The 22222-nt window shown below is 36.5% G+C and overlaps 1 protein-coding gene across 1 annotated transcript in view; it reads left to right on the top strand.

The window, feature by feature from the left end:
- The window catches only part of ARHGAP42 (Rho GTPase activating protein 42), a 148957-nt gene that overhangs the window by 19709 nt on the left and 107026 nt on the right, over nucleotides 1-22222 (top strand). Inside the window, exon 2 of the mRNA XM_027677363.1 lies at nucleotides 15874-15969. Within this exon, the coding sequence (XP_027533164.1) occupies nucleotides 15874-15969 (96 nt within the window). The remainder of the gene's footprint in view (nucleotides 1-15873; nucleotides 15970-22222) is intronic.

Below are 22222 nucleotides of genomic sequence, written 5' to 3'. Positions count from 1 at the left end.
ACTATGTTTGTGCTCTGTTTGTTTGGTTCCTATTGCTCATTGTAAACAACAAATGTTTTCTAGACAAGCTGTAACTTTTTGCCCTACAGAGAATTCCGGTTACATTTTAAAAGGAATTGATGATTTCAGAATTGTGTCCAGTTACAGAGCTTGTTTTGTTTTAAGCTTGCTAAGAATTCCCATGTTTTTTGCAAAGTATCATTTAATGGAAGTTTCCACTTGTATTAAATAGAGGCTAGAGAAGTCAACATGTTAAAGTTCTGCTGGGCATTTGAAATGGAATCTACAACTCCATTAAGCCACTTGTCATTGAGAAAAGGGAGAGCAGGAAGCTGTGATGGGATGGAAATCCATGAAACCAACAAACTGTGAGCCATGCAAAGCTGGTACTCTAAGTGCAACTTCTTACAGCATACTGGAGAGAAAATAATATTATGGTGATGTCAGGGACATTCTACAGTCAGTCTTTGGATAAAAATACAGTTTTAGGGTTAAACACCAAATTTTGCCTTATGAATCCTTTAATATAAAATAACTCGTTCAGGCTCAAGGTGTTTCTATTTTTTTTCTTTATTCTCCCAGTAAATTATTGACTCATTGACTCATTATTGACTTTTCCATCGTCTGTGGAAACAAGCTGGGTGGATATTTTCCAAAAGCTTTGTTATCAGATATTTCAGTGTTGTATCTTTCAAGAAGGATTTTTTCCCATTTCTCTTGGAGAAAACCTGTCTGGGCTTCCTCTAGAACTCTTATACAAACAAAGAAACTTTTATGCAAACGAGGAAACTCTCTATTTCCTGTCTCTTCAATATTCCCCTGGACATTGATTCTTGAGATTGAGCTGTGATTCTTGAGATTGAAATCTTAGTTGGAATTAATCTTAGTCGGAATTCATATGTTTTTAAAAAAGAGGAATAATATTCTGCAGCACCTGAAAACGGATGAAAACATTTTATATGCAAAAGTCTTATATTAAAATTATTCAAATGTAAACTGTTCTGATTAAGAAACATCAGAGTTTAATTGTGACAACCTTAATAGTTCTGTCCTGGTTTTGTTTCAGTTTTGTTTTGTTTCTGTTTTTGGTTTTTTTTTTAAGGACACTTGAACTAAAGTTTAGCAAGTGACAGTTAAGCAAGCAGACATGTTTGTGTGTGGGGTGTGTCTTGTTTTCCTGGAGACTGACTTGGATAGAAAGCACAACTGCTGTAACTGGAGTAACTGGGCATTCTGTAGGGCCTGCATTATATAGATCAAAATAATTTTGTGCTTTTTTTTTTTATTTTATTTTTAATGATATTGGGATTTTCTTCTCTCCTTTTAATATAAAACTGTTTTTTAAAATTATACTTCCTTGGAAGAAAGAAGTTGCAGAAGTCTCCTTTTAGAGACGGGGAAGTGTGGGGGGCTGCATTGTTTGCAGCTCTGGTTATCATCTCCTGGTCTGATGGAATGGCATCTGCAATAATGTGCATGAAGTAGGGACCAACAAGGCCTAATCACCATTTTGGTATGTGTGGCCTTAGGCAGTCTTGCTTTCATCATCTCCATCTATTAAATAGGTGGATATGACATAGAAATGTACTTCTTTTACTCTTTCTAGATTTGGCTTGCCTGAGGACTGAGATAATTCTGTGTCCATAACTAGACTTGGATGGTATGCAGTGAGCAATAGTGGGAGAAGGAGAGAGCAATACTGCACTCTGAGTTAAAAAACAAGCATGAATAAAAATAGTGATTGCCCTTGTGCTAAGAACTAAGTTAGGAAAAGTTTTGAAGGAGGAGGGTGACAATAATAAATGTGTGCAAGGAGTAAAGCTGTATAATCAGTCTTCATTCAAGCTATTTGGGCTTAGTAGCCCAAATCAACTTTTTGTCAGCTATTTGTTTAATAATGCAGTTATTTTTACTGTTAAAAGTTATGCTTACTTTACCTCATAGCACAAATCACTAAACAAGTCCTTGCTGGGAGAATTACAGCCTTATAATATAACTAAAGGCATAATGGTCTACCTCCTCTGGTTTTGGAGCAGTTGAAGATGATACAGCTTTCATCTGCCCATCATTGCTCATACACTGGAGAACATCTCCCGTGGTTCAGCCAGCAAGATAAAAAATTTTCATGATCCTTAATTTTGTAGTGTGAACTCAGCTCCTTCTCCTTTGTTTTTGTCTGTTGCTAAAATACGTGACCCTTGATACGTGGCTGAAGAGGGCTTACCCCTGGTGGCATATCGGCTCATTCATGAGAGTGATAACCTCCTACTAGCAGATGGTGGTGATCAACTACCCGTGTCTTGAGACATTCGAGCTATTGCAAAATATATGCATCCAAATCTTCCTACAGAGAGCATAAATGAGTGTGTTGAGTCGGACATGAAGCTTATCTGGTGTTGCATCCTGTCTTTAGATATGAGTGAGTGCTTTGTTGTGAGTTGTTTTTTTCTCTCATGCACAGCACTGACTGCCTAGGGTAGAGAATAACAGCAGGAAGAACCTAGTGATGCTTCCACTGCCTCTAGTGGTTTGGGGCTTGAAGATTTCCTGAGCAAGGGGTTAGTTATATCTTTAATAGCTCTCAGTGGATTTTTCTTCTGTGAACTTGTCTAGTCCTTTTTCAAACCCACATAAATTTTTATATCCACAGCATCCGGTCGTAGGGAGATTAATTATTTAACTACACATTTTAAGAAAAAGCATCTTCTTTCTTTGTTTTGAGCTTGCTTCTTGCTATGTTAGATAGCCTTTTGTTTTCACTTAGGAAGATACAGCCATCCTTTCTGTACTGCTTGTGATTTTATAGAGCTCTTGTGGCTCCCCAGTTACCTTTTCAGGCTGATTACTGCATGTGCATTTCTTTAAACAAGGTATTCTTACCATTTTCTTACATTTACCTTTGCCTCACTTCCCTGCATCTTTGGTATCAAGGATGGTATCAAGGAGTAAGACAAAATCTGTACATAGTTTTTAAATTCAGGTTTCTCATGGCTGGATGGAATTGCATTAATGTTATTTCTGTTTCTTTATCCTCAATTTCATATAATTACTAGTATTTATTTTGTTTCCTGATGCTGCCTGAAAATGTACAGTAATAAAACAACCTAGTTATTATTTATCTGGTTTAATGACAAGGTCTCATTTGTGAGTGATAATAGTTAGTTCAGAACTCATCACACATACCATAATATAAACACTACTACTACTAATGGATGGTAAGATTATTAATTAAAGGATATCACTCTGCCAGGAAGATAACAAGAGGATGCTGTCAAATGTTCCTAAATCTTTTTGTGACAGGAATGTAGAACAAAATTCCAGAGAATTAAAAGTTGAAAAAACCATTAGATGAAATATATAGAAGCCTCACTGGTCCTTCTTAAATGTTATTTGACTTAAGAAAAACTAGACAGACTTCAGCAAAAGGTCATTCAGATTCCTTGGTGTTGTTTGAGAAGTTAATTAAGTAAAAAAGTCCAACAAAATGAGTATGATCCTTTCTTTTTTTTTTTTTTTAAATACAGAGAGTCTGCTCTTTGAAATAGTTTTATAGATAGAGAGAAACATCATATGAGTACTGTTTTTTACAGGAGTTATTTCTTTCTCTCTCTGGTTGAATGCAATATATCTGGAAAGTAAGGTGCAAAAACTATTACATAACTAACTGTTCAGGAAATAGTCATATGCAAATTGGACTTAACTCCAAACTCTTTGGGAATGCTTCATTCCTGAGCTGTACAAACAGGAGATCACCTGGTGAAGTAGTTGTGCATTTCATTAGTTAATGAAGCATATTTCATTTGGCTGGTACTTTTCTCCCATTATTAGAATGGAGGTATTTTGGTTACAGATTTTTGAGTTTAAGATACTGCAAGTGGTTTAATTTGAACCCTTTAAGGCTTTTAAGTGCTTTCATGGCTGTCATCTCTGCATTTTCTGAATTCCTTTCATATTTTAAAGGTAGAAGAGGATTTAAGTAGCATGTTAAGCTTGTTTGCTGTATGAGACTGATGTGTTTGCTATCCGTTCTCTCTAAGTAGTGAGAAGTGACTGTGTAGTGAACTGGCTCTGTGGTAAACCAAATGCAAGAAAGTCCTTTAGGCCAAATTTGGTCAGGATAAGTAGTGACGTTTAACGTCACTGAACAAAATCCTGCTTGATTAGGGCACTCAGTTCCATCCTCCATGTCTGGAAGTGCATATCTGGTTCTCTAAACAAATGTTACTTACATCTGTTCGTGTGTGTATGTGTGTGTTAGAACTCTCACCGCCCACACTCCAACCCTGCTATGTGCTGTACTGAAGTTCGTGTGACTGTGATATTAGTTGTCTGATCAAAGGAATCTAATCAAGTGTTGTATTCCTGAGCTCTAAGAGCCTGAAAGAATTTCATATAGAGAGTGTTTCATTTCCTTTAAAGCAGAATGGTAGTATTTTTTTCCTTTTTAAATGGGCTAAATATACACATTTTAATTTTTTCCCTCTCCTCCTCCTTCTGGTCTTACAACACATTTTACTTTGTTGCCCAAGTGCAGAAAGCTTTGCCAGGAAGAAGGGTGAGCAATGCTTCTGTTTCCCATGACCCTCAACTCTAATGTTGTTCCAAGAGCTCACTACTTACAAATGCCTTGATAACTGCTTTCATTCCTTTCATCCCTCCCCCGCCATCCAGCACAGGCCAATGTGACTGATCCTCTTTTGAGCAGCTCTCTTCACAGAATGGGGGAATCTACTTACAGTAAAAATCATGGCACATAAAGGCATTTGAAGATATATTGCAGAAATTTTTACAGCTGAAGATCTACATGATAATTTCTGCAGTGATTTATTCTTGGTTTTCCTAGAAGCAGCTTCTTAAAGCTCCCTGTTCATACCAGAAATAACCCTATTTTTTATTTTTTCCCCTATTTGGGGGGGATGGTAGTGGGAAAATTGCATCTCATTTTACATGTACACCACACTGAACTAGCAGAACTGATCTTGTCCAAATTGTCAGAACTGTGTCTCCTTATGTATGTGTTGCAGCATAGGCTTTAATTATATTGTGAAATTTTAATATCATATATTGCTTTGTGTTTCTGTAAATAGGCATATGCATTTTTTAAATTTCTCTGGGTACATTTTAGGATTAAGAACAGAGAAAAGTGTCTTTTAAAGTACTACTAAAAGATCATCTGATGTACCAATACCTTACGTTGCACTAGAAATCTGGGAATTCCCATGTTTTTTCTGGCAACTCCCTAGTTACCAGACAGGAAATCACTCTCTGCTTTTTCAACCTCTGGCAACATCTGCTCTTGGTTTCTCTGTCCTCTTTTTTGTGGTGCTTCTCTGCCTGCTCACTGTCACTGGGATGTGCCAGGAGGAGTGAGAAATGAGGCAGCAAGCCTGATAAACCATCTTTCATTGAAAGAGTCTGGGGGGGGGAAGATTGGGCTGTGAATCCAGCTCCCTGGAAAAGGCTGACACTGTCCTGGGAAACAAACATCCATGGGGTGGGGGAAGAATGTGGAAGATCATGAAAGAGCATTTAAAATCCCCAGAAGGAGCAAGAGAAAGTATGTTGAGGGTCAAAGCAAGTTTGCAGTGAAGAAAGTTTAGGAACCTAGGCTTGATAATGGAGTGGTAGAAAAATATGCAGAAGTTAAAAGTAAAATGATATAGAAGAAGATATGAAAAGCTAACAAAAAAGAAAAAAAAGAAAAGGAAGGTATAGGGGGAAAAGTTAACATTCTAGCTATTTCCAATACTTTAGGATTTCTGTATAGTCTTACACTAAGGCTGCTGCTTCAAGTTGTTGGTAATTCAATTGACTGTTGGAACAAACCTGTAATTAATTGTATTTAAAAATGGAGAGAAGCTGGCATGGGCACAGTGTTTGATGTTGGCCAGACAGTTCTACAGTACTGTGTGTTGTTGAATTGGATACCTTGGTGTGCTATCTACATTAGCAATACAGACATGTGAAAGAGGTTGTACACTTACATCTGAGATCTTAGAGCAGTCTTGAGTTACATCAACTTGAGATTGCACAAGGCTCTTGCCAGTATTAATGTTAATATGCTTTTGTAGTGTGAGAATTAGTGTATGATGACTACGTGACCAAAAGTTTCATCATGTGGCTCAGCTATAAGATCTTGCGTGCTGCCATGACCCAAACTCCTCTGGTGTACATAGTAAGTTGGGGAGCAGCAAATTGCATCCCTCTGGAGAGTGTATGAAAATATATTGAAAGGCAGTAGGCTTGTGGAAAGGGTGGCATACAACCCTCAACTGAAGCAAGCAACTTGAATGTCAGATACATCCTTAAACAAGGAAGATGGAAAAGGAGTGATTATTTACTGTATGTTATACCAGATACAGTTTTAGCTTCTTCTCGGGTATGTTTCATATGCCTTACCGAGTGGTGAAAAAGTTAGGCAAAAGAGTTGAGATAGTCCTGATAGAGAACTATGGAATAGTTTTATCAACAGACAGGGAAAATACTGAAAGAGTGCAGATGAGTTAGTGCTGATATTCAATTATTTGAGAATGAGAAAAAAGCAGGGAAATATGCTTGTTTTCAAATATTTATTTTTCTCTAAGACAGAAAAAATGTTGGAATATTCCAGTTTTAGAAGTATTGGAATCCTTACAGTGGATCTTGGCCAAAAAACTTACAGGATGAAAATAAGCATATCTGCAAAACTGTCATTGTATAGAAAACTTTTGGTTGAATGTAATTTATAAAAATATAATAATATACTAGAAATAGTACTAAGTTATACCCTACAGCCAGTCTTTACAATTTCAGAAGTAAGATGCAACCAAGTGCTTTCTAAAAACTTTAACAGTATTTGTGGAAAAATATTGTAAAAAATTGCAGTGGTAGCAAAGCAAAATTTTCTGTTCTGCTTTTAACCATATGATTAGTCACTTGTAAAGTGTAATTCTGTGAATATGGTTTGATGATTGGAAGGCTTAGGCTGTGGTAATTCCCTGCACAGTCAGTTTGTCTTCCAATCAAATGCAACAGTATTGTTAAACAGTGTTATAAACTAAAATATTGAATTTTGCAACAATGAGATAATGAGAAATAAAATACAAGAATGTTTGAGTATTGAAACAAAATAAAGTTACATCAATCAATATGGTAAAGAGCTATGAAGTACATGTATGCCTTAACTTTAGAGAAGCAGATCTGTCATCCTCATTGATGGTTATAAATTTTTAGTTGCATTTTCATTCTTTCATGTATTTATAATTATGCAAAGTCAAAACAAGTTAGTTGTTTTATAAACTTTACAGCTTTTGCATACCAAACTAAAGTTCACTTCTTTCTGTTTTCCTGATTATGTGAATAAGGTTAGGTCCCCGCATCTACAGATGAAGTGAGTGGGGTTAAGGAGAGGAATATTGAAGAGAGGGATGTAATATTGCCAACATTGTCTTTTGTATGTATATTATTTGGCTCAGCAGTTATGTTTCAGGGAAGTTTTAGTATGTTTTTATCAAGTAAGCATGCAAATGTGGCAGAAAAATCCCCTTTTCATTAAATGTCAGTGTTCTGTTCTTGGAGTGTCTTCAAGACTGTGTTAGATTTAGTTCTTAGCCATAGAGAAATACTAAGAATATCCAAAGTACTGCACAAGTTTCTAACATGAAGAACTTGTGACTTAAAAATGTTGGTAAGAATAGCTATGAAGTTTATAGAACATACAGACTTTTCAATAGCTCTTGCATCATAGTGTTAAGAAAGTGGGGATTTTGCTGCATTTGATCAAGGGGATTTCTCAGTGCTTACTGGAATGGGAAAGTAAATTGTGCATTTTTCTCATGGAAATATTCATGGCTAAGAGAACGACACTGAAGAATTTCACACTGCTATAGTGCCTTATGTAACCCCACAGGAATGCAGCAATGCATGGGCTGCATGTTGACATATTCTCCTAATGTCCTTTCCCTGGAGATTGTGAGAAGAAATTAGCTTCCCTGAAATTAAGAGCAAAACATAGAGCCTAGGGTGGAAAAGTAATATGAGATTGTAGGGATAGGGAGTTGTTTATTTTAGTTGCTGATTTTTGTTCCATGAATAGCAAGTTGGCAAAGAATATATACACTGATGAAGCTGGCAAATAAAGGGGATAAAGAGTTCATTGAGAGCAACAATGAAAGACTGTGTCAATACAGAGCAATGGCCCTAGAGCTGCAAAATGTTTGACACTGGGCACTGGATTCTGTATTCCCTTGTGGTCTTTTCTTGTGGCTTCTTTAGAAGGTATTATGGCAAGTGGCCAGCATTCACTCCATCAGCCCTTGCACATAGTCTCTATTCTGTGCCAGCCTGCCCTGCATTTTGCCAAATTAAATTATTCTGCAATTCTTTTGATAAAATGTGATCACTCATAACAGGGGAGTTCTTTCTTTTTCTTTTTGGTTTTTTTTTTTGGTCGTCCTATTTTTTTCTTATGACAATCAGAAAAGTTAACTTGATCCACAAATTAACTCAACTGAGAAGTAAAGGTAACAAGTGTGTGTAAATGATTTCATCAAGTAGATTTCTGAAAATACAAGAGCCATGGAAAATATTCCATGCAAAAGAAGGACTCTAGTATCGAAAGTCATGAAACTGAAGATGTCAGAAGCTGTATCAACTGATTATACAGATCTTTTGTTGGTGTTTTGTTGGTGTTGTTGGTGTTGCATGTTAACGTGCATTTTAAATTGCTCTCTAACTATAGGTGATCTGGATATGTGTTATGGTGGTGATGTTTTATTAAGTTGGGATTACCTATTCTGGCAGCCAACCCCAGAATTCTTTTCATGTACAGTGGAAGGTGTTAATTTCATTACTGACATATGTGCCAACATTCCCATGCTCAGGGTTGTTACTGGGCTAATTTGTAAGACCTTTTCAGGTCCTCTTATTTGTGCTGACCTGCTACCATGTTATGAAATAGAAAGATTATCTGTATGTGACAATTACCTAAATCCATTGATCTTCATTTATTTTTTGTTTTAAATTAGTAGTGAGTGACGAACAGCAGAAAGACAAAAACTGTGAAGAAAATGCATTTTGGTGCTGTTTTCTGAATTAAAAAATATGAAGCTGGGATTTTTAATGAGAAAGCCCTTAAGCCAGAAAGAAATTTGAAGTATAGTAGTGATGTATGCTATCTTGTATGATCACTGCTTTTAACTGCTTAATCATTCATACTTCCTAAATATAACTGTACTGCCAGCTGCTGTGTTTACTGTCTATGATGAGGAAAAAAAGATGTCCCACTGTGACATGTTCTACTTACAATCAAATTGACTGTAGCAAACACAGAAGCTGTTGAAGTTCAGTGCTTCTCAGTGGGGTGTTCTTGTTTCTGCAGCTTATTTCTGGCTGTTGATACAGCTCGCGTCCTGGAAGCTCATTCTCTCATAAAATAACAAAGCCAAGGAAGTTCCCTGTTCATCTTCACTATAAAGAAGCGTGTAATGAACTATTTAAGGAGTCATGTATCGCACAAGTATTTTTCTGAATAGTGTTTTACAGATTTGTATTTGTTATACTGAAAGCCCTTTTTTCACTTATATGAATTTCTGTCATTAGTGTGGTAAGAATGCTGCAAATCATGCTCATAGCTGCTGTGTCACAGTAATAATGTCTCTGATATAAAACTGCTTTTTTCAAGTGTTTAGATAACTTAGCCAGAGAAATTTTTATGGGATGAGAGTTGCTTATGAAATAAATCAAGAAAATAAATTGATTTGTAAACAATTAAAAAATAACACAATGATAACTCATTTTCAGGTACTAAGGCATAGAAGTCAGTGAACGAAATAAATGATTTTCTGCATAGCAGCATGCTGCTTTATCAAGTACTCTGAAATATCATTCAGTTTCTGCTGTGTTTTATGCATGTGTTATGGTGCCTTAATGCTCAGTTTTGTTGAGTAGCTTGGGTTTTAATAAACATAAATGTCAGTGCATTACCAAATGCGATAGCTCATCAAGCATGGCACCACAATGTGTCTAATCATATCTAGTAGTGGAATCATACTCCTCAAAGGCTTGGAACACCAAAGATGACCATACGTGGTCTTCTTTCCAAGTCTTCAACTGCCCTGAAATTCAGCTGACTGAAGAATTGTCTGTAATATCCTTTCAGCTCAACCATCACCCCTTTGGTTCTGCTGTCTTTGAAGCCATGTGATAATAACTGGCTTTGAGTCAGATCGACAGATATGTTGCTGTTACTATATTAGCCAGAGCGTCTGTTGTTTGAAGTCCCATTTACTGCATTCCAGCTGGCGCTCAGAAGTTCACTTAGGCATGTTTAATTTTCTCGCTAGGTTTCAACTGCTGTTTTTCTTTATTAACCCAGGGAATGATACCAAGCTTTTCCAGGATGATTGACATCAGTCAGGAAGAATGTTAGTTATTGGAACTCCATTTGCTAATGAAGTCATCTTTGTAAGCAAACAAGTGGAAAGACTTTGATGTATTTGCTGGGGATAGTTTCTTTCAGGCTGCTACTAGGGAGGGGATATGGGTCCTTAGCAAGTGCATAAAATTTCTTCTTTTGTAGATTGATTGATCCCTATCCAAAGCTTGAGCTTTCTTCTGTTCTTCCAGACACTAGTCTGGCAAAACCAAACACATGACATCCTCCCCAGCCCAATAAAAAATTGATTGCACTTACCAACTTGTAGAAATCTTGTCAAATGTCCTTATCTATAGGACTTGATTCTTGTTGTGATATGCTGTGCCAAAACATACACTCGTTTTTTCATCTTTCAGGTAACAGCATCCATCATTTCATCACATTGTTGAAATGTGTTGTGAATAGAGTTGGTGCAAGAACGCAGCCTTGTTTCACACGATTGGTAATTAGAAAGGGCTCAGAAAGTGCATTGCCATATCTGACTTGACCGTGCTGATCCTCATGAAGTGAGATGATCATTTTAAGCAACTTGGGGGGACATCCTAAACGTTCCAAAATCTGCTGTAGACCTTTTCTGCTCACAGTATTGAAAGCCTTGGTGAGATCAACAAAGACCTTTAACATAGAGACCTTTATTCTGTTCCCTACACTTCTCTTGCAGTTGTCTGAGAACAAATACCATGTCTGTGGTACTCCTGTTGGCTCTGAAACCACATTGGCCTTGAGGTAGAAGTTCTTCTGCTATAGCGGGTATTAATCTGTTCAAAAGTATTCTTGTCAGGATTTTGCCAGCAATGGAGAGCAGAGTAATACCACGGTAATTTGAACAGTCTGATTTAACTCCTTTCTTCTTATACAAAGTGATGATGACTGCATCATGAAGGTCTGATGGTAGTTCGCCTAGTTCCCAACAGCGCACCACAAACTCGTGAAATTTAACATGGAGCGCAAGGCCCCCATGTTTCCAGGTCTACTCTGGCCTCAAATCGGGAGGCCTGGAGACACACCATCTATAACGCTGCTGCTTCCTTTGAGAACGCACGCAGGATCACTCTTGAGGAGAAAAGACAACGCAGAAAGAATCATGTCTTGCTGAATATACCACCTAAGGAGTCTTTCTGCTGTGCCTTTTGCAATCAGATATGTCTATCTCGTATTGGCCTCATCAGCCACCAGCATGCTTGTAACAAATGTGGATAGAGCCTTTCCCAAATGTTCATTCGTGAAGCCTAGCCATGATGATGAAATGTGTTATTCTCTCCTCCTTAAGTCTCTATATAAGAAATTATTTTATTATCTGTTTAATGAATCTAGGACAAGAAAGTTGAACAATTCTAGTAATACAAAGGGTCTGGATCATAGTTTTATCACCCTGTAAGGTCCTATCTGATGCTTAAAATAAGATAATATGTTACAGTTCAAATTACATACTCATTTTTGGCAATTTCAAACAAAGGAAATGCTAGAAAACTCTGACTTCTAGAGTAATTCAAAGGGGTTTTTCCATTTTCTTATTGAATAAATGTGTTAAGCAGATTGATCAAAAGTATAACATTTTAGGAAGAAGTACAATGCAGTAGTGCATTTCCTGATTCCTTGGTGGCTTTCCTGAATGGATGATGACTTTGATTTGATTCTTTCATTAGCGCTATGATACTGATGGTTGGTATTATATGTATCCATATTTAATACTGGTGTTATATTACTTTGTTGTTGTTAAGCTGCAATTACCCTTTTATGATTTCCCACCACATTGTAGTATGCTTCTTTAGTACTTTCTCTGTCAGAGCTCCTCAAAAAGTCTTATTGACCAGTTGTCTTGCTGCAGCCCTTACTAAAACAGGCAACTCTGTCTCAGTTATCTCCTTCCACTGACTGTAAGTAGTGTGTAGATGACTACTCTTGAGTATATGACTCACTGCAAAACTGAACTGAATCCTTCTTTGGAATCAGGAAAAACAGTGAACAAAAAGTAGAAGTGACTACTCTCAGAAAACACATGCTAACAGAATTGCTGGTTAGCAGTTCACCTCTCTGGCAAATGAGGGATATCAGAGTGCATTTTTGTTCCTTTGCTAGTACTCAGAGACATTACATTATTTGAGTGCCTGCAGAAGAGCAGGATCAACAACATATATGGTGTCTTTGAGACTTTTGAGCAGCCGTCCTTCCCTGTATGATAGACTTGTATTGCTAGTCAATAACGCTTGTGAGGTTTTTATAATAACTTAGAAGACCAGTTGTCTCTGCATGAAAGAAAATTTCTGTCATAGGCTAAGTGAAATATCCTAGTTCACATGGATTCAATGGAAAGAGAGACATGACTTCACAATGGTCATGCTGAGTAAGAGTAACTCTTATAGTGTCACATAGCTTACAGGTGCTAAAAAGGTGATTTGTTTGGAGTGATGATTTACCTTTCTAAGTCTGGAGGCAGCAGCAGCATGTATTCAGGGCTGTTGATGGCATTAAGACTTTGGGATGTACAGTGATAAGTGACATCTTGTGGAGCTGGGTGAAGTCTCTGCTCCATTTCCCTGATTTTGTCCATCATTTGCCTCTTCTTGATTGGAGACAGAGTTGCTCCTGAATCTGTTTTAATTCAGTTTTGAATCTTCATGTCTCTTAAAGGAGATCTGCTTATTGCACAACTGGTCCTTCCTGTGACTAGGTGAATTTTGTGATAATGTTCCTAAGAAAGAAAGTGATAAATATAACCAATTGCACCTCTTGGTCCAGTGTTGGTGGTTCAACTGCAATGTTGAACTTTGAGGTCTTGCACAGTAATTCTTATTCCAGTCTCTAGGAAGCTGTCTAAGATGAAATTTTCTGTATAATAATATTTTTTAGGTTCTCAGGTTAAATTAACTTTTTGCAGTACGTGTAAATTAGTGTCACAGAAGACATCTGACCATGGAACTTCATTTTATTCTTTGCTACATTGAACAGTTTTAATCTTATTATGGTATCTTCTAATTCTTTCAAACTATTAGGATAGGTCTCAAATAGAGGGAGACATCTCCAAATGGTGTCATTCTGAATGATTTTATCAAGTTATATAACGAGCTCTGTAATTATTTACTACATTCTTCATACCCACAATTTCTGAGGTAGGTTAAATATGCCTCCTTCAGGTTCAAAATATATGAGCACTGTCTGATTTGCTGGCACACTGAAAAGAAGATTGACATCATGGATCACTGAACCAGGACATAAAATGAAGACTCCACCTTGGATATTTTAATAATTTGTTTTCCTTTCCCTTGACATTTGTTCCACTGAACCCTGCACATGTGGAAGAGTGATAGGGGAGAGTCCATGCCTCCCTCATTTTCTTTCACGTTCACAGAGATGCTGTTTATTGTGGGCAGTTCATGAAATTGTCCAGAGGAAATAAATCTGCATTCCTATTAGTGATAGTTAATTTTTACATTTCAGTGCACTTGCAATACAGAATCTTTTTAACTGAGTCACCTTAAGACCATGTCATTCCTTTTGGCATCAGTTGGTATACAGCAATTTTGTACAAGGGTTTAGGACTCATTGTAGTAATCTAGTGAAATAGCCAACAATAAAACTCTGTTTCTTCTCTTTAAATTTAAAACTTCCTGCTGTGAACAAATTCAAGTTTAGAGCTTTCTAACATCTATAGAACAATTATTTACTTAGTTATCAAAGATGCTGTATTTGCATAAAATGCAGTGCTTCAGCTTATAAAGATTATTTTGTTTTCATCCCTACAAGAGTAGGAAACACTGTGTTTAGCATCTAATCTTTTAATACATTTAATAATATAACCTTCAGTACAGCACAGTAGGAAATATTCAGTAAGGATACAGTAAGGATGCCTTCTTTTCTGTTTTCCATGCAATTTATCAAAAAGATACAAAATTTGTTTACCAATTCTTTACACCCCAGTAATTTACCAGATAAACATATTGAATTCCTTACTAATATAACAAAAAAAAAGTGTTCATGTCTGTATTGTCTAAAGACCAATGATTCTCGTGTTGGACTAATATACTCTATAACTGCATGTAAAAATACAAAAGGAACAGGGCATTGAATAAATACAGGGTTATGGCAAAATCCTGGTAGGGATTCTGTTACTTGATAGTGGTTGCCTTTAAAAAAGAAATCAGTTGTCTTGCTGTGTGGATTTGTATTTGGAGGTGATCGACAGACTTTTCAACCCTTATTTCATTTAAGATATTGGAATGGTTCTTACTGTTGTAGATTGTTCAAATTTAAATGATGTTTTGTGGTTGTATGTGTGTGGTTGTGTTTGCTAGGTTTTATTCCTGCCTGGAAATAGGTTAGCCCTCTAATTTTGTGTCCAGCATTGAGTAAATGAATATTTATGACTTTACAATAACAGAGGGTTAAAGAAATCACAGAATCACAAAATAACTGAGCTTGGAAGGGACTTATGGTAGTCATCTGGTCCAACCCCCCTGCTCAAGCAGGGCTAGTTGGCCAGGACCACATCCAGATGGCTTTTGAACATCCCCAAGGATGGAGACAGATATGTAATGCTTTTGAAACAGAATTTACAAACTGGCTTTTGTTCATAACTTATCCTTACCATAAATTTTACTTATATTTAGCAGATATCAGAATCTTAATTGTCAATTTTCCTAGCATCAAAATAGATACCACAGATACAGCCTCTAGGACGTAGAAAGCTTCTACTGGTTTTCTGGGTTCATCTGGACTGGTGGTGTTTTTAAGTCTTGACCAAGTTCATTCATTATCACATTCATCTCTACATTTGCTATTAGCATAGCTAAAAAAAAAAAAAGGACAGAACAGATTTATGTGGTTACATTGATATTCTTTATTTAGGTTTGTTGTGTACAATTATAATGAAATTTTATGCTATAAAGTTTGAATTGCTTTGTGTAATTCAGCAAAAATAGTGCTCATAATCCATGGACAGCCTAGTTGGTTGTCAAGCACTTGTGGTTTATTCTTTTTCTTCAGTTTCATTTTACAAAGCTTTTACACTAACCATTATACAGTGTTGTGTGTCAGAACAATTAGATTGTAATTATTCTTGTAATATTAATAAGAAAACTGTCATGAGCTTTATTTTAATCTGCAAACTAATCTTGCAGTGTTTTAAACAGTGGTGTACTTACATATGCAATTTATCACTACATATTGATTTCTTGTACCAATTTCTTATTTTTCAAGAAGTGCTATAATTCTTCTATATTATGCCAACATAATACCTGTATTAATGTTTGAAATCTGGCATCAGCATGTTTCACAAGTGTCTGGGATATCTCAGGTACTTTGATTTTGAAGTGATGATGGTTACTGTCCAAAAAAGATAATAGATTGAAACTTGGTAAACAGAAAAAGTACTTAATGAAGAAATGCATGAAACCTTGCTCCAGTTAAATTGTAGTGGAGTAATTCTGATTTTCTATTTTTCTTTTTTTCTTGAATTCTAGATTTATCCATAGCAGTGCAAAAATTTTCACAGTCTTTACAAGATTTTCAGTTTGAGTGTATTGGAGATGCTGAAACAGATGATGAAATTAATATTGGTAAGTACATTCTGTGCTCTGCTTGCAGTAACATTTTTATACTGCTTTTTTATATATCTAGTATGTTATCAGAAATATAGTGGGGCAGTTCACAGTTGCTTTTTAGTAGTGCATGTCACAAAAATAGAAAAATTTCAGTGAGTAGAAATCATGCAATTCTTTAAAAATACATGTCAAAAACGAGGAGTTTATGACATAGCTTAGTTCATTGTAGAGGAAAGTATTCAGCAGTACTTTTGTCAGCTGAGTCAACTGTGAGTCCTCTAAATTCTGGTGCTATTTTTGTGTTTCAGGCAGTTTTCAATGGGTTACTAAAAGGTACACAAAATTCCTATGATGTAACATAAGTCTGCAAAAAAACACCTAAGTGTCTAGTAAGACACAGGAAGTATTTAAGGGTCCAAAAGAGGAATATGTTCTTTACAACTTGTGCATTCCTAAGTATATAGTTATCTGAACTTTTGCCAGTAAAATTTACTAGCTGCTTAATGTTCTGTCTCTGTGCACACCCAAAAATTCTGCACGTGCAGAACTGAAGAGCATGACTTATTTTCAGCATAAGCCTCTTTAATGTCATCAAAATATTCTTCCCTCAACAGACTAATCCTAGAAACATTTCCAGGATTCAGAAATACAGTCAGTCTTTACTGCAAGGCATTGCTATGGTTGTAGTGATGCTTTTGGGCAGTAGCACAGCAGCTGGAGTGCTCTAAGTCCCATTGGTAAAAAATTTGGATTATAATCCATCTTCAGAATGGCTAAATTCAGTGTCATGAGTCTTACATACCACATGGCCCCCATGTGTCTGCCAAAACATCTGAGAGGAAGTAACATGGTTCTTAAAGAGTAGTGGCTTCTAAAAATAAATAATTTGGCAGTACAAGAGGGAACGAGGAGCTTGTTAGCAATTTTAAAAAAAGTTCTGCGTAATGCAGAGAGGAAACTCAGATTTAGCCTTTTTCAGATTGTATTGGTTCTGGCTGAGCTGGAGTTCATTTCCCCATATAGCCCTCACAGTGCTGTGCTTTGCATTGGTAGCTAGAAGGGTATTGATAACACACCAGTATTTTGGCTACTGCTGATCACAGCATCAGTGCTGTAACATTCCTTCCTTAGTTGAGGGCAAGATCCTGGGAGGGGACACAAGTAGGTCAGCTGACCCAAACTAACCAAAGGGATATTCCATACCATTTAGCGTCAGCTCAGATATAAAAGCTAAGGCAAGGAGCAGGAAGGCAGGCATTCATTGTCTCCAATGGCTGCCTGCTGAGAAACCGTCATGTGTGCTGAAGCCCTGCTTCTCGGGAGTGGCTGACCATTGCTGCTGATAGGAAGTAGAGAATAAACCTTGTTATCTTTCACTTTGCTTTTGCATGCACAAGCTTTCCCGTAGCTTCAGCTTTAATAAACTGCCTTATCCATACCCACGAGTTGTTTTCCATCTTACTCTCTCCCCATCAGGCTGGGAAGGGGAGCGATAGAGTGGCTGGGTGGCCACCTGACATCCAGCCAGGGTCAACCCACCACACCGAATATATCTCTTCTTATAATCTAATTTCAAGTCTCCTTTCCCATCAATTTTTCCTTTTCCTGACTGAGCTATTGGACACAAAGTCTGAGCTGGTTGTTTTCACCTGCAAAGTTTGCCTCATCCTCACCCTATGACATTGCCATAGTCAGAAAACTGTCATCACGGATGACTAGTATTTGGTCACTGTCTCACTGTTGCCCAGCTTTTGGCAAGGTGGTGGGAGGGGAGGTTTAATTTTACTGACATGTAAAGCTAGGGTAGTGAAATCACTGAGCTGCTGCTACTCAGGTATAAAACTGCATACACTTGATACACTTGAAGTGTATCAAGCTTGGAAAGAGGCAAAGAAATGTTGTATGTACTCTTTGACATTCTACATATTATTTCTTGTCTGTTAAAGTTGTACATATTTTTAAACTAAATCTACAGTATCTCAGTTATATGTCATAGATTTGGTCAATAACTTGTTTAAAGAAATAAGGTTTTACATTTAAAATTAGGTGACTGAGGACAACGACAACATTCATTTTACTTGTAACCTGAAAGTAGCAAAGAGAAGACATTTTATTGTTTGGACATTAAACAGACATTTAAAACTATTTAGGAAAAAAACAGAGTTCATGAAGTTTGACAGCTGATTTATTTCACTTAAAGCTTCAAAGAAGGGATTTCTAGCTTCTAAAGCACCACTGGCCTGATGGATTGTCATGTACATCAAAGAAGTTTGTAAGAGTAAAAGGTAAACTGACAGAAATCAAAATCGAGTCCAATAGAGCTTGAATGATACTGTGTGCTTTTATAGGGTAAGGCTCAATTTTTGATCTCCCTAGAGCAGTGACCTAGAATTTATCCATATCTTTAACGTGCCCCAACAAGCTAGATGTTTGCTTATCATCAAAGACAGCTTTGTATAGATGAATCCTTCTCTGTATCTCCTTCTGCCTTCACCTCCTTTTTTTAAGAATGTCTACAACTGAGCAGGCCACTGGGAAGTTCTACTTCAGTGTGCAGTGAAACTCTGACTCGATAAGTTTTGTAATAAAACACCATATACATAGGGGCTTAATATAGGGACTACATATGTATTTCAAGCTTAGCATTGAAAATATATCCTTATCCACCTTACCATTGGAAATTCACCCACTGAATAAGACTTTTGTCAAGATGTGATTATTTAAAGAAAAGTTTCATCTTTTTTCAGAATTAACTATGAGTGATTTAAGTGGTTTTTTCTTTTTCTTTTCTTACCAGTAATAAATATTTGAAACTGAGTTGATAGCTCCATTAACTTGTTTTGAGGCAATACTAGAGTTGGAAGTCTCTGTTTAGTAACTGAGCACAACATAAGTTTTTTACTTTTTTTTCCCAACCTGAGATCTAATAACAGCAGTTTTATTTGCATTTCCTGTAACCTGTGCCTTTTTAGTTGCTCTCTTAATACAACTCATCTATTCCAATAAACCCTTTACAGAGAATACATGAGAAGTAGTTTTAGTTAAGCTCCATGGCACACTCCATGTAAACAAAATTATGGTGGTGTTCTTAATATTTATTTTAATCCATCTGTTATTGAATCCAGTGATCTATTTTTTTTTGTTTTAATTCCTATATTTTAATTCTAATTTTGATGATTTCTTTTTATTTACAAATGTTTAATTCTTCCATAGAAGTATTCTTCTTTGACAAAAAAATCTGTGTGGCTGTATAATGCATTTTAGGCAGTCTTTCCATGTTGTTACAAGTTACCCAGATTTATCTACATAGCCACTTTCAGATATACCAGGCACAGTTTAGCATCATTTTATGCATGAGTCAGAAGCAATTCCTCTGAGTTTCTTGGGTAAGCAGGCTGGCTTGTTCTTGGGGGTTTTTTTGTTGTTGTTTTTTTTTTTTAAACTGTGAACATCAAAGGATTTATGCTATAAAAAGCTTTTTCAGTTTTTTGCCAGCACATTTGGTTTGAGAAACGATCCTCGCCAGCTTTACTAGCTTTTCTCATTAAAAAATAAACCAGCTAGCAACAATTGCTAGTGTTGTTTCTTTCTCTGTTTTGAAATGCGTGTGGAACCATGTGATCTGCAGAAATGCATAGGCCATACTGTTTGATAGCAGATCATGGTTATTAGCCCCAGTTGCATGTGATTTAGCCAAGCTATAATTGTTTTTTGTGCACTTGAAAAGTTTTGCAGAAGTAGCAGCTTCAAAGCAAAAATAACACGATGAATGACAGTGAATGATTAATACTAAAAAGGCATAGTAATGAAGATTGGATATAACTTACCCTTACTCTGAGAAGAGGGTGTTGCTTCCCTCACCTAACAACGGTGCTTTCCTCAGACTGAAATACCAAGACTTGATAACACTTTGCCATTTGCTCTTTTTAGACACATCATTCTGTGCACAGTTACTCTCAGCTCTCTTTGCAAATAATATGTTGCACAAAACTTCAGATTGACAGTGAATGTAAAGGAGATCAGTCATTTGTCATGCCCAGTGAGAGTTCTGTGTAAAATAGATGTATGATTTTTACATGTTTCAAAACTTATAGGTAACTTGGAATGTTACACAGATGAGATGGGTGCAAAAACTATGTTTTTAATGATCATGTGTCTTTTTCTTCAGTATACACTATGCAGGAATAAATTTTGCAAGAAGGTTTGCCCAGCTCCTCTTAGTATGATCCAACTTGTGTCACCAGGATCGTTCCTCAGGAAACTCCCTGTTTTGATCCTCTTTCATTCTGTTTGTGTTATCTGGATTCTGGCTGCTAGAGATGAAAACAATAAATATTATTAACTCTGGCTTGTGCCTTTAACAAGTTTGTTTCTATTTTGTATTATAACTAATTATATATCAGTGAGATCTAATATTAGCATTATAAGACCATGCTCAGAATCAAAAGCAGACAAGGCAAACTTATACGTTCTGATATTCTGGCATTTTATCTTAGTATCTGGTTTTTATTAGCATGTGCTGTTTAGAAAAAAGGACTGAAAGGCATGTGTAATTCACTCTGTCACTGCTGGTTTTGAATTTTTTTTTTCCTGAAGAGAATATATTATGGTAGATGTTTCAGGTAGCATCAGATGCTTAATTTAAGAATGTAACAGTATTATGACGATCTATGAAATCATTATTAATTGAGCCACAAAGAATAGGTTGAAAGTTCTAAAACATGTTATCTTTTCTCTTGCTGTTAGCAACTGTGGCTCATGTGATCTTTCTTGACTCACACCTCAGGTTGTTCATGGGATTGTTAAATTGCTGGCAGCTAACCATCTACAGAACTGCTAGCTCATGCTCAGCAATTATGTTATGTACAGCAGTTAGTTCAAATCAACTAAAATGTACTGGAGAGAACTCAAAAACAAACAAATGCAAAATGTAAATAGTAGTTGTTTGTTAGAGTCCAGTGCTGTGTTTTTAAAGCTCTCTTGTTTGAGTTGAGCCATGATACCAGAAGCTCAGTCTTCTTGTTTTCCTGTAGTGAGCATCCACATGCATAATGCTTTTCAGTCAGCATTTACTTTGCCTTCCTGAAGAGCCTGTTAGAGGACAAGCATCCTGTAATTCAAAGTAGCAAAGAGATCTGTCCTGCTGTCCTGGGAAATATATGTATAAAACTACACAAAAGAGAGAAAAAAAATTCAGTTTCCTTTCCCCCGTCTCTTGTAACAACGTGAAAATTTAATTGACATTGAGGTCCCAAATTCCGTTTTTAATGGTACAAACTTGTACATACAATGCTCTATTTAAATAAATTTAAAACAACAAAAAAATTCTGTTGGAGCTTTAGGCCTGCCTACAGTGTGTGGAGAAAAATCTTGACTATCAATCTGTGGACATTGCAGTCTCCAAGTTAAGGCACTGTCTTTTGGAGGTTAATCAGGAATCTGAGAAGGTAGTGGTCAGGCTACTTATGATTTCAAGCTATTATTTTTTGTGGCATGTAATGGCTTCTTAAATTTGCCTGACTCTTTCTGAATTATTTATTAATTGCTATTGAGCCACCTATGGTCTGAATCACTTGGTTATCTTGCAGTTTACCTCCTTAATCACTTGAAGTTAGCTTTGATGTTCAATAAAGTTCTTCTTGGGGTTGATATTCTACCTCCTTTGTACTGAATTCTCATTTGTAAATGGGTTTCTGAATGGAATTACCAAATACCAAATGAGTCTAAAATTAATTCCAGCATGTCAGGTCTGCACTGCCTTATCCAATCAAAGAAAGAAGAGGATCTTGCCACCACCTTGAGGGTAGAGTTCCAGGGGTGGATTTTTTTAGCACAGGCATCATCCAAATAACATTTCCAGTGCTTGAGCTTGTTGACCTTGTGGAACATATTAGAGACAAGTGTTTTTACAAAAGGTGTTTTTATTTTAGATGGGTGGGGAAGGGTTGAGTCCTGAATTAGACTAGAAAGCTATTTACAATGGAGAGTGAATTTGCATAGAAAGATTGGATGCTGTTTTTCCACAGTAATTACCTTCTTCGATTTGCCAGCTTTTTCCTCCAGCTGGAAGAATGAATTCTAAAATTAACTTTTTAGGTGACTTTCAAAGCAACTTTGCATAAGCTATTTGTCAGATCACAGGACAAGCTTCAAATGTCACCTGTTTCTGGAACACTATTGTTTCTTGACTCCAAGAAATGAGTGATTTTATGCTAGTGCTGGGATCCCATCAAGGCTTCAAAACAACATCTGCATCAGAAAGTGAAGG

Source organism: Neopelma chrysocephalum, unplaced genomic scaffold (assembly GCF_003984885.1).
Source record: "Neopelma chrysocephalum unplaced genomic scaffold, ASM398488v2 Primary Assembly neopelma1_43, whole genome shotgun sequence".
Taxonomy (NCBI): domain Eukaryota; kingdom Metazoa; phylum Chordata; class Aves; order Passeriformes; family Pipridae; genus Neopelma; species Neopelma chrysocephalum.
The sequence above is the reverse complement of the archived record's forward strand: the minus strand, read 5'-3'. Positions and strand labels throughout refer to the sequence as shown.